Here is a 12,216-nt window from a genome sequence, read left to right as displayed (position 1 = left end):
AACACAGCACCGTCAACTCCTGCGAGCACTACGACTATGAAGTCAAGGCCTGCGCGCTTACCACACGTCATCATCTTTATGCCGGAAGAACCGTCAAGCAACCTACGGTTGCTGAACAGGCAAGCCCTATCCATTTTTCTGGAATGTGCGGTGCCGGATCAAATTAAAGACATCAGAATAAACCCACGCAAGAATATACGCGCCATAGACGTGTACAACGCGAGTGCGCTTGGAAAACTTCAAAAAATCACGGAGCTAGGCGGAATCAAAATGCGCCCCTTCATCCCGATCGACGACACATCGATAGCAGGTGTAATTTACGACATTGACATTATCATTCCCAATGATGATTTACCTAGCCTCATGAAGCCGGCAAACGAGGGCACGATCATTACGCAAGTGCGCCGTCTTGGGAATACGCGCTGCGTAAAGGTTATTTTCAAGGGGGATTGTATACCATCCCATGTTAAAGTCGGACATTTTCGACATCTGGTTCGACCATTCATCCAGAAGCCGCTTCAATGCCATCAGTGCTTCAGGCTAAGACACGTCAAGGGCGTGTGTCCCAACTCGCTACTGTGTCCGCATTGCGCTGAACCTCATGCAGAAGAGACCTGTGGTGCCACAGTTCTGAAGTGCGCCAACTGTAGCGGCACTCATGCAGCCTCGTCGAAAGACTGTGCCCGCATTAAGAGGGAGCGCGCGGTTCTGAAGCAAATGGCCAGAGACAATTCGGCCCACAGGGAGGCAGCCGAAGTAGTCCGGCGTCGGCGTCGACATCGGCACCGTCATACGTGTTCAAAGAAGGCGCATGCGCGAAGCGATAGTACCCGCTCCACTACGGTACCGCTTAGTCGCGCCGGGAAAGGGCCCACCATTTCCACGAGGGAATCAGATAAGACTCTTTCTTTAGAGGAATGGCCTACGCTACCGAGCCGCTTCCTTGCTAAGGAACCTCAGAAGGTCACGGCCCCACCGGAGCCTTCTCCGGCCATTGATGATTCACCTAAAACAGATCGTCAAGTCATCTCGGTGCTACGTTCCCTCATGGAGGCCATCCGAACGATTTTAGTTGACATGGGGACACCGTCTACCCGAAGCGCACTTAAAGTGCTGGACGCCATAAGCCCAGTGCTTGAATCCCTCAACTAGAAAGATGGCTACCCATACCCTATCCTTCCGAAAAGAAGTCAAGGCAGCGTCCATCATCCAGTGGAACGCCAGAGGGCTAAAATGACGAATTTCAGATTTCCGCCAGTATGTCTACACTAACGTGTTTCCACTCATCGTCATTTGTGAGCCCAACTTGTCGAAACCAATCAGACTGTCAGGCTACGAATGTATCATGTCATCAACAAATGGTGCATGCAGCAAAATCATCGTTTTTGTTCGTCGTGAACTCACCTATGTTTTGCAACCAATTGCGTCCCACGACGACAATCAGTATATATGCATCACAGTTAAAAAGAACAAACTCTTGTTTACTCTCATAGGCGTGTATATATCGCCTTCAAGCAATTTCGATACTAGAAGATTAGCGGATATCTTGAGTGCTTGTCCCGCCCCATGGGTCGTCATAGGAGATTTCAATGCACACCATCCAGCATGGGGAAGTACAAAGACAAATGCAAGAGGACGAAGATTAGCAAGCATCGCCTACAACTATGGCCTTACTCTCTTGAACGATGGTAGCCCCACCTTTCTTCGAGGCGTGACACACGGCAGCTGCCTCGACCTTGCTTTCGTCTCCAACTGTCTCGCCAGATGTGTGAAGTGGCTTCCAGATATTGAGACACATGGGAGTGATCACATTCCCACCTATCTGAACATCAAAGGCTTGTCGTCTAGATCTGACCCACGGAATACCATTCGGACGATTCAATGTGCCAACTTCAAATCTGATATGGAAGATGCCTGCCGCGAGGTCCTACCCTCTGGGTTACAACGAACAATTAAAGATACGATGCAAAACGCCACTCGCATGCTGACGATCTCTTACACGCGAAATGACTTCGACATAGAATTAGAGCGACTTCGAGCACTTCGTCGCAGGGCGGAACGTCGATATCGGCGTACAATATCAATCTATGACCTTAGGGCAGCCAGGAGGATGCAAAAGAAGATTCAGCGTCGAATGGATAGATTAGTGTCGGAACGTTGGACAACGTTTTGCCAGACACTCTACCCCCGTAAGCCACTGTCTCACATTTGGAAAACGGTGCAAGGCCTGCGTTGCCTTCCGGAACAGCGTTTCCATTGAAGGCGCTCGCGCTTTTCCAAGGGCGGCAAGACATCGATGTCGCAGAAGACTTTTGTGTGTGGATGGCAGACCAAGCGACACGTCCAGATCCTCCAGCCTGAGATGACGTCCCCCATTCCCGTGATTGCCGCATGGACCTTCCTTTTACAATGGAGGAGCTCGAGGCGGCACTAGCTCTCTGCAGGCGCTCATGATCTCCGGGTCCAGATGGTATATCATACCGAGCCTTGTGCTATCTCGGAGAATCCGCACGGATAGCATTATTGAGTCTCTACAACACCTCATGGCAGGAGGGAAATGTTCCTGACGAATGGAAAGTGAGCCGCCTGGTGCCAATCTTGAAGCAGGGCAAATCCCCGCTAGAGCTCACCTCTTACCGCCCAATAGCGTTGGCCAGCTGTGTAGGATAGACAATGGAACTAATGATCATTGGCCGCCTGGAATGGTACCTTGAACACTACAAGATTTATCCGAATTCCATGATGGCTGGTTTCCGACGTGACCGCTCTTTCATCGACAATGTAGTTGATCTCGTTTCATATGTCCAGCACGAAAGGTCCCGTAAACGTTTATCTGCAGCTTTATTCTTAGACGTGAAAGGGGCATACGATAACGTATTACATGAGGCCATTCTCGACGCTCTTGTGACGGTTGACCTAGGTGGTCGAGTATTTTTATGGATTGCGTTACCTATCTGCAAGATCATTCTATGTGTTAACTGACGATGGCCCAACTACGCGACGCTATACCAGCAGGGGCGTTCCTCAAGGCGGTGCTCTCAGCCCGACGCTATTCAACCTCGCTCTTATTGGGCTTGGTGAATACTTGCCAACTACCACCAAAATGTCAATATATGCAGACGATATCTGTGTCTGGACTTCGGCAGTCACACGTCCTCAGATTCGTGCACGGCTTCAAAGAGCGGCTACTTTGACAGCGAGCTACTTGTGTGAACAAGGTCTCAGCATATCACCAGAAAAATGCGCCCTAGTGGCATTTACTCGCAAACCAATGACGCGTTATGTCATCTCAATCAATGGGCGGACCATTTCCTATGTCAGAACCCACAGATTTCTTGGAGTAATTATCCACCGAGACCTCTGTTGGAGCCCGCACGTGGCCTACATGAAACGGCGCCTGACAGCAACCTCCCAGTTGTTTAAATACTTGACAGCAAAGACATGGGGGATGTCAGTAGACGCAATGCTGAGACTCTACAGAGCTTTCTTTCTCGGTTTTTTAATATATAGTCTAGCTGTACTGAACAACACCTGCAAGACAAATATTCGTGTTCTGCAGGCAGCACAAGCTCAAGCACTCAGAGTTTGTCTTGATTTGCCCAGATGCACGTCAACTGAGGCAACTATTGCGATTGCTCGAGACCATCCAATGCAAACTCACATCATGGTGGAATCCCTGAGAACGCATATCAGACATTTTGCACGTGCCCCTATCACCACCTTGCAACACTACCTTCAGACAGGCACCAAGCATCATTCTCTAAAACTATCGTCAAGTACAACGACAAACTTTCCTCGGGCTTCACCGCTGCATCTAAACCATCGATACCCCCTTGGTGCCTTGTCAGCCTCACAGTCCATCTCAGCGTACCAGGAATCGGGAAAAAGTCTGAGCTGTCGTCGCCTGTGCTGAAACAACTGTCTGCTTCTTCTGCACGAGAGGTCCGCGGACAGTGAACATATTTATACTGATGGTTCCACAAACATCCAGTGTTCGTCCGGTGCTTTGGTCGTCCCAGCAAGAGGTATTACCATCAGCTTTAGGACTGACCACCCAACAACATCTACATCTGCGGAACTAGCTGCTCTTCGCGCTGCACTTTGTTTCGTCAACCGGGAACCACCTCGACAATAGTCAATTTTCAGTGACTCAAAGGCAGCCCTACAATCTCTGCTATCAGCTCTGCGGCGCGGGCCATTCGAACAGCTCGTGCTCGATATTAGATGCCTACTCCATACATCACATAAGAAAGGACATCACGTGACGTTTCAGTGGCTGCCAAGTCACTGCGGCGTCATAGGAAATGAAGACGCCGATAAAGCCGCTCGGACAGCTCTTGAAGAGGCACAGGAAGAGGCCATACCACTTTCACGGTCTGACGCAGCCAGCAGACTTCGAGTGCTTGCACGGGAGATCACGCTCTCTCTATGGTGCACACCAAGCAGCCAGACCAACCGGAGCAATCGTCAACACGACCTGCCCTCCTTGATGCATCTTTGTATGCCAATTGGACTCCGCCGAAGTGAGGCCACCCTGCTTTATCGCTTATGGCTAGGGGTGGCCTTCACGAAATCTTACTCGTTTCGCATTGGAATGGCTGACAACGCTCTCTGCAATGCCTGTCTTTGCGAGGAGACGCTGGAACACATTCTGTGCGACTGTCCTGAATATAATGTTCATCGACAGTCCCTGGCATCCGTTCTAGCGCACCTTGACACTAGACCATTGTCCCTCGACACGATTTTCACATGCCGCCGACAGAAGACATCGCAGGTGAAGGCGACGAAGGGTCTACTTCGGTTTATGAAGGAGACGTGCTTTGACAAGCGGCTGTGACAGTGATGTCACGTACCGCGCAAGAGTGACAGACTGTAACCAACGATGTGTGTGCCGTGTTATGTGCTCTCTATCTCTTCTCCCCGTCTTTCATCCCCCCCATCCCGCTCCCATGTGTAGGGTAGCAAACCGGTTAAGCTAAACTGGTTAACCTCCCTGCCTTCCTTCTCCACTTTTTCCTTCCTTCCTTAGAGAATCTAGGACTGAAATCACAAAGCTTTTTGTTCGTTGGAACTGCTTGCCATTTGCCAACTGATATTCTTAGGAACTGTTTTCGGCGAATTCTTGTCTTAGACTGTTTTTATTGTAGGCATAATTATACCTTTACTGAAGGAAGGAATAATATCTGGAACCTACCGCAAATGATGTCTAAGGTGCACAGCGTGACCAACGGTACGATGTCAGTGCGCTTGCCGGGTGAACACATTTTCCCAAGCTTGTCGGCAAGTACAGTTGACTGAGTGTTTATGGTCGAGCGGAAGTCTTCGAGGATGCGAAAATGGAATGCCGGAGTAAACATTCGTCTCCTTGCTCTCCACTTGTTGCCTGTACTGGGAAACATAATACATTCGCATGCTGTGAAAGCAATTATTCATAATATTCACTATTTCGCGTTTTAACAAGTATCATTTACAGCTTACAATATTAACTCCCGGAGAGTACCGCTGCTATAAAGTATTGTGCAGTGATTCGTCAAGAGCTATTTATTTCAAGCACTCTTTGATTTAAATCAAAAACTGGAACAAAATTGTAATGGACACGGAATAAACAAAACTGGCTCGTTTAAGCATTAGACCTCTCGATCAAAACAGCTGCCTCTAAAACATTTTTTAACTTGTGAGGCTTGACATGTGATTTCTATAGAAAGAATCAAATTGATTTCGCTTGTCTTTTAAACTGAACTAATCGAAGTTCCTGGCTCTGAAGGATAATAACTATGATCATGATTGTCTGCGATATATGAAATTAGAAAGCAAGAAATAAAGATAAGTCATCTCAGCAGACGCCTTATTGAACCAATACATTTCATTATTTGGTAGTAAACTCTTAGAGATATGCACCTTGACAATGTTTCACGACACGGAGTGCAGCTCTGGTTTAGCCGAATCATTTGAACGATACAAACTGTACCGTATTGTCTTGTGCTGTGTCTTAACGACTTCTAGTTTCAGTGTGAAAGCTGCTTGTTTCCATGTCTCAACTGTAAATGAAGAAATCGTGCTTTATTTTACAAAACGCGTCGCGCTGCTGAGCCCGAGGTGCATTTCGATGTGAGAGAAAGGCAAGAACGTCATTGTACCATGCATTGGCTGCCCGGTAAGGAACCGCAGGCGGTCAAAATTAATCCGGAGTATCCTACAACGGCGTGCTTCATAATGATACCCTGGCTTTAGCACGCAAAAGCCCAAAATTAAATTTTTCATTTTGCAAAAACACTCTGGCGTTTTGAGCCTTACTCCTGAGTACTACAATTTCCAAGCATTGTCTGTATTTCTCAGGCAACGTTGTCAGAGGGAATTATTACCAGATGCAAGTCCAAATATTACCGGCCTCAGTTCATTCTGGTTTCATAATCGGACGCGCATCGAGCTCGCCAAATCATTTGAGGTCATTCAGAGGTGCTTAGTCGTTCATGCGTTTTATTTGTCATTGTACATTTCTTTCCTCATCATGTTTTCAAGTCCTCATGCCTAAACATTGTATGCATGTTGCTTAAAGGCTCGAGCCTGATAATCAGGTGCCTTATTTTTTTTTAATTTCATAATTTATTTATTATTAAAAATACAGATAATTACATGTGCGTAGTATACATAAGGAGGTCCCATAGTCAGACTGTATCGGGACGTCCTGTTAAAGACACCTATGACGTTATACAATGTTTAAAGCAACAGTAGTACAGATGAGAGCTAAGAGTAATGTCAAAACATGTTTATAGCATATGAGTAATAAGAACACTTGTTAACAACATGACAATTTAGAAAAAGCTGAATAAAATTTGAAAATATGGACAATATCAGTAAGTATTTGTTATGAATGCTTGTTGTTCTCTTTTAAATTGGTATAAATTTTTTTGCATTTTTGATTATAGTTGGTAGAGTATTCCAAAGCGATATCGACGAAAATTCCGCAGTGTGTTTACCATAGTTAGTTCGCACTTTAGTTACGGCTGCAGTATCAGGTCACCTTTCCTGGTGCGCTTTTCACATTTCCATCATGCCGCCTCAGCGATGTGACGGAGGTCATGCAGAACCAACCACACCAGGGTCTCCTTCTTTTACTAGCCACAGGAATTAATTTCACCTGAGTGTTCTGACAGAAACGAGATGGCTATTGAAAGCGAAGTGGCATCTGAAAATAATGCCCACAAGCGTTTCACAGCCGCTGCTATTTTGTATAAAATTGTGTCAGTATTGTTCTGCTGTCGATGCATGTTTTTGTTGGGCTGTGTAATATTACGACGTGACTCGATTCTGATTTGCTGACAACGCTATTCGTTCTGAGGACTGTGAAAAACACTTCTACGCAAACTACTACAAGCAATGACATACGTATATGCTATGTAGCGTAATATATACATTGCTGAGAACGATGGCTAAGTGGCACATAATTTATGACAGATGGAACTTCACATCCAGTTCATATTACGTTTCCCACGCTTGAACAATGACCATCGTTTGTTTCATTGCAAAAGCGACAGTGATCAGTTACCCTATCAGCATATCTATCTCACGCATTGTGTGCCCTGAGTGTCAAAATAAATAAATAAATAAATAAATAAATAAATAAATAAATAAATAAATTGTAGTGAAGGATTGCAACGAAATAGAGAGTCGTCCTCTCCAGCGCTTTTGCTCGTGAATGCCGCTTGTGCTGAGAATCCGTGCCTTGCGCTAACGGTCGGTCCCAAACGCTGGAGGCTAATAAACGCCTTTACAAGTGGTGGAGGTTACTTCGGTCTACAACGTAAACCCTGGAACTTCGATCCCGTACCGTACGTTCAACCATGCCTGAAGACGCATCCCAGCAAACGCAGCATTCCAGCAGAGGACGATGCTTTCAACATGCTACTTGCCAAGAATCCTCAGTCCGTGACAGACACCTTCACTCTATGCCAAAGCTACGAGGAGCTTCGCAGGCAGCGCTCGTTGGCACGTCGCCCTTCCCCGCGCGACGACCTCATTGCTGGTTTGGCTACCATCTCCGACCAGTCAGCGTTGCGTTCGTTCGTTCAGGAGGAAGTAGCACGCCAGCTCTCCTTGATATCCTTCACTCAGCCGTCGCATCTCCAACAGTTTACATCGAATTTTATGCTTCCGCTCCGTGGCGTGATCGAGTAAGAAAGTGCCGAGGTCTTGCCAGACCAGGGCCAACATCTTCTTGCGGCTGTACCACTCAGCTGCGCTGAAGTCGCCGTGAGGACCCAGCCACTCTCTTCAAGTATGCCTCTCCATTCTGCCAACTTCGTGCCTACACCCCGACTGCCAACCGTCGTGCAAGAATGTCATCAGCGGCCCCGTACAACTTGTCCTGTGACATGGATGGGAGCTGCCCCGGCGAGCCGGTGGCGTGCTCCCGATAAACTGCCAATATGCTTTGCGCACGGCTACGCCCGTCACGTCACACGTTTTTTGTAATCGTCTGCAGCCGCCTAGCACCGCACCTCCCGTGACAAGCCAGTCCAACTGTCCATATTACGGCCCCCTGTCGGCTATGTTGGCGACATTGCGCCCGACCGCAACTACCCGCCGCTCACCTTCTCGACGCCGTCGCTCACTGTCGCCGATGCGACCTTGCCCCGTAACTCGTGACGAGGAAAACTAATCGTCGCAGTCCAAGAGGCAAAGGGTGAGACAACGTCGCAATGTGAAAGTCCTCACCGCAGTCCCCCGAACGTAATCGAAGTGTTTGTTGACGGTGTTCACGCAGCTGCACTCGTGGACACTGCAGTCGCAGTGTGTGTTATGAACGCTAAACTTTGGCACTTACTTCGGAAAGTTACGACGCCCCTTTCTGTATTGTCCCTCCCAACAGCCAGTACTCAGCATGTTCACCTCTTGGCGGCTTGCACGGCTCGTGTTGTCATTGCCGACATTCTGTACGCCATAGAATTCATCATTCTTTCCTCATGCCCTCATGAGGTTATCCTCCGCTGGGATTTTCTCTCGCGCTACAATGCCGTTGTTCATTGCGCACGTGCCGAAATGGAGCTCTCGCCGCTGATAGATTTGCCGCTCACCGTTAATTCTTCGCTTTCGAGGAAAATACTTGTCCAAGCCGACATCCACACTCCTCCTAACACCTCAACGGTCGTGCCCATGTCCTGCAGGGGGACATGATCTTGAATTGTAGCGTGAAGTGACATAAACAGAGACTAGAAGCAGACAGGACGAGCGCTAACTCTCAACTAAATCTTTATTGCTTCTAGTCTCTATCTGTGACACTACGCGCTACAATTCAAGATCATGTTATTGTACCAACTCGCTCAACTTTCTATCCTTTTGCAATACATTTCCTGCAGGGTAATCTCAGACGCTGTTGCACTACTGTCTCCATCTGACCGCTTTCTCACTCGGAAAGGTCTGCTGCTGTTTTTGCGACAGTGGACACAAGAACACAAGATCACAGGGCTACAACACCATTTTCGTCTGCAACCCGTTTCCATACCCTGTGTTGCTGCTCAGACGGGAATGTCTTTGCAATGTAGAAGCTATCGAAGACGTACAATGACAATTACTGTGCTAATTCCAGTGCGCTCAGTACTGTTGGTACGTGTGACCTATAGCCCAGTGATGTGTTCGGTTCTTCTATTGCCGATGCCCTTAAACCGGTCCTGCGGTCTCAGATTTTGTGCCTTCTAGAAGAATTTCGTTCTTCTTTCGATGTAGGGCAGTCTTCCCTGGGTCGGACGCCAACTGTTACACATCGCATCGATACTGGCCCCCAACCGCCATTGCAGCAACGGCCGTATCGTGTATCTCCTGCAGAACGTCGTGTAATCAACGAAAAAGTCGATGACATGCTTCACCGCGAGACGATACGAACTTCCAACAGTCCATGGGCATCCCTTGTCGTCCTAGTTACGAAGAAAGGTGGTTCTTTGCGGTTTTCTGTGGACTACCGCAGCCTGAACAAGATCACTCGCAAGGACGTCTGCCCTCTCTCGCGCATAGACGACGCGATTGACAGTCTACAAGGAGCAGCATTCTTTTCATCTCTAGATTTCGCTCAAAGTATTGGCAAGCACCCATGGCAGACGCCGATCACCCGAAGACAGCTTTTGTCACACCCGACGGCTTATACGAATTTAACGTATTGCCTTTTGGACTTTGTAATGCGCCCGCAACGTTTGAGCTCATGATAGACACAGTTCTGCGCGGCTTGAAGTGGCACAATGCGTTGGCGGGCTAGTTGGCGCGAATCCATGAATACTTTGTTTAGCGCAAAACGACAGAGACAAGAAAGACGACAGGACAAGGCGCTACTCTGGGCGCACGCGTGTTTGTACAATCTTGACGACGTTGTTGTTTTTGCTCCTGACTTCCCCACGCACATTCAACGGCTCCGGTCTATTTCAGCGTGTTTAACAAACGCAGGACTACACGTAAACTTCATGAAGTGCCGATTTGCTGCTCGACAGCTGACAATTCTAGGTTATCTAGGTTACGTCGTCTCCAAGTGTGGAATTCTCCCTGATCTAGCCAAACTTCGGGCCGTTGCCGAATTCCCTGAACCTACATCCATCAAAGACCTGTGCAGTTTTGTAGGTCTGTGTTCCTACTTTAGACGCTTCATCCGGAACTTCGCCACAATCATATCGCCCCTGACGAAGCTCCTTCAGAGCAGCGGGCCCCTCACTTCGTGGTCATCAGAATGCGACGAGGCGTTCGCAATCTTGCGCCGTTTGCTGACGTCACCTCCGATTTTGCGTCACTACGACCCGACGGCCCTACAGAGGTGCACACTGATGCCAGCGGTGTTGGCCTCGGCGCAGTCCTTGCGTAGCGCAAACACGGGTTTTCTGAACACGATGTGACTTATGCAAGTCGCACGCTTACGAAAGCCGAAAGTAACGACACCGTGACGAAAAAAGAATGTTTGGCGATCATCTGGGCTCCTAATAAGCTCCGGTCATATCTGTATGTCCGCACATTTGACGTCGTCACGGACCACGACGCACTTTGTTGGTTGTCGTCACTGAAGGACCCCTCAGCCTGCAGGAGTACGATATTTGTGTGCTCTACCGTAGCGGCCGCCGACGCCCTCTCACGCTCTCCCTTGCCCGACGACAATGCCCGCTGCTCCGTATCCCAGCTTGCCGTTTCTTCCATCGACCTTCACACCATCGCTTTCGAACAGCGCAAGGACCACTGTATCGCCTGGCTTATAGACTAGCTCTTCGATCCATCGGCACAACCAACCACTCGCGCGTTACGTCGTCAAGCTCACCATTTCGCCAATCGCGAACACCTACTCCACCAACGCAATTACACCGCCGATGGCCGCCAGTGGTTGCTAGTAGTACCCCACAGTCTGCGTTCTAAAATATTGGTTTCATTCCACACTTACTTACAGTTTGCACACTCACGAGTATTCAAAACTTACCAGCGCATTCGACAGTGGTACTATACTGGCGCGGGATGTACAGCTACGTTCAGAAGTTCGTTCGCTTCGTGCCCCGATTGTCAGCGCCAGAAATCTTCACAGCGCCTCTCGCCAGCCGGTCCGCAACCGTTACCTTACCCTTCCCGGCCGTTCGGGCGCGTTGGCATAGATATGTATATGCCTCATCCCCTGACATCTGCTGGTAACCGCTGGGCCATCGTGGCTGTTGACCACATGACGTGATACGCCGAAACTGCCGCGCTTCCAGCGGCTAGAGCACGCGATGTTGCCTCCCTCCTGCTTTGCTTCTGTACAAGCCGGATACATTTGTGTGTGCACATATTTCTGCCACAGTCAGACATGCCGAAGAGTGTCGCGATCTCGCGCTGGCTTTTACTTCAAATCACTAAGAGCGCCAGAAGAGCGTTCGCAGTAACACCACTTCTGGCCCACGTTCGTCCCCTGAGCGCTTGTGTGGCTCTCGGTCCCTTCCACTGCACCTGGGCGCTCGTCGAAACTACTACCCAAGTATGAAGGCCCCTACCGCGTCGTCGAACGCACATCTCCGGTCATCTACGTGATCGAGCCCTTTGAGCCGTCTTCAGACATGCGCCGTGGTGGGCGAGACATTGTCAACGTCGACCGCCTCAAGACCTACTATTATCCGCTCATAGTGACAAGCTGTTAGGTCGCCCGGTGGCTCCCTTTTCGTTGCCGGGGGTAATTGCAGAGAAGGATTGGAACGATATAGTGGGTCGTCCTCTCCAGCGCTTTCT

The 12,216-nt window shown here is 48.9% G+C and overlaps 1 protein-coding gene across 5 annotated transcripts in view; it reads right to left on the bottom strand.

The window, feature by feature from the left end:
- Positions 1-12,216, bottom strand: part of LOC126546970 (cytochrome P450 4c3-like) — a 42,288-nt gene that overhangs the window by 15,790 nt on the left and 14,282 nt on the right. For 4 of the 5 annotated variants that reach the window (XM_050194703.3, XM_072288713.1, XM_050194704.3 and 1 more), the window contains one exon: positions 5,195-5,388. In XM_050194703.3, coding sequence (XP_050050660.1) covers positions 5,195-5,388 — 194 coding nt within the window. The remainder of the gene's footprint in view (positions 1-5,194; positions 5,389-12,216) is intronic. The other variant, XM_072288714.1, reaches the window with a different exon arrangement.

Source organism: Dermacentor andersoni, chromosome 1 (assembly GCF_023375885.2).
Source record: "Dermacentor andersoni chromosome 1, qqDerAnde1_hic_scaffold, whole genome shotgun sequence".
In the NCBI taxonomy this organism is placed as follows: domain Eukaryota; kingdom Metazoa; phylum Arthropoda; class Arachnida; order Ixodida; family Ixodidae; genus Dermacentor; species Dermacentor andersoni.
The sequence above is the reverse complement of the archived record's forward strand: the minus strand, read 5'-3'. Positions and strand labels throughout refer to the sequence as shown.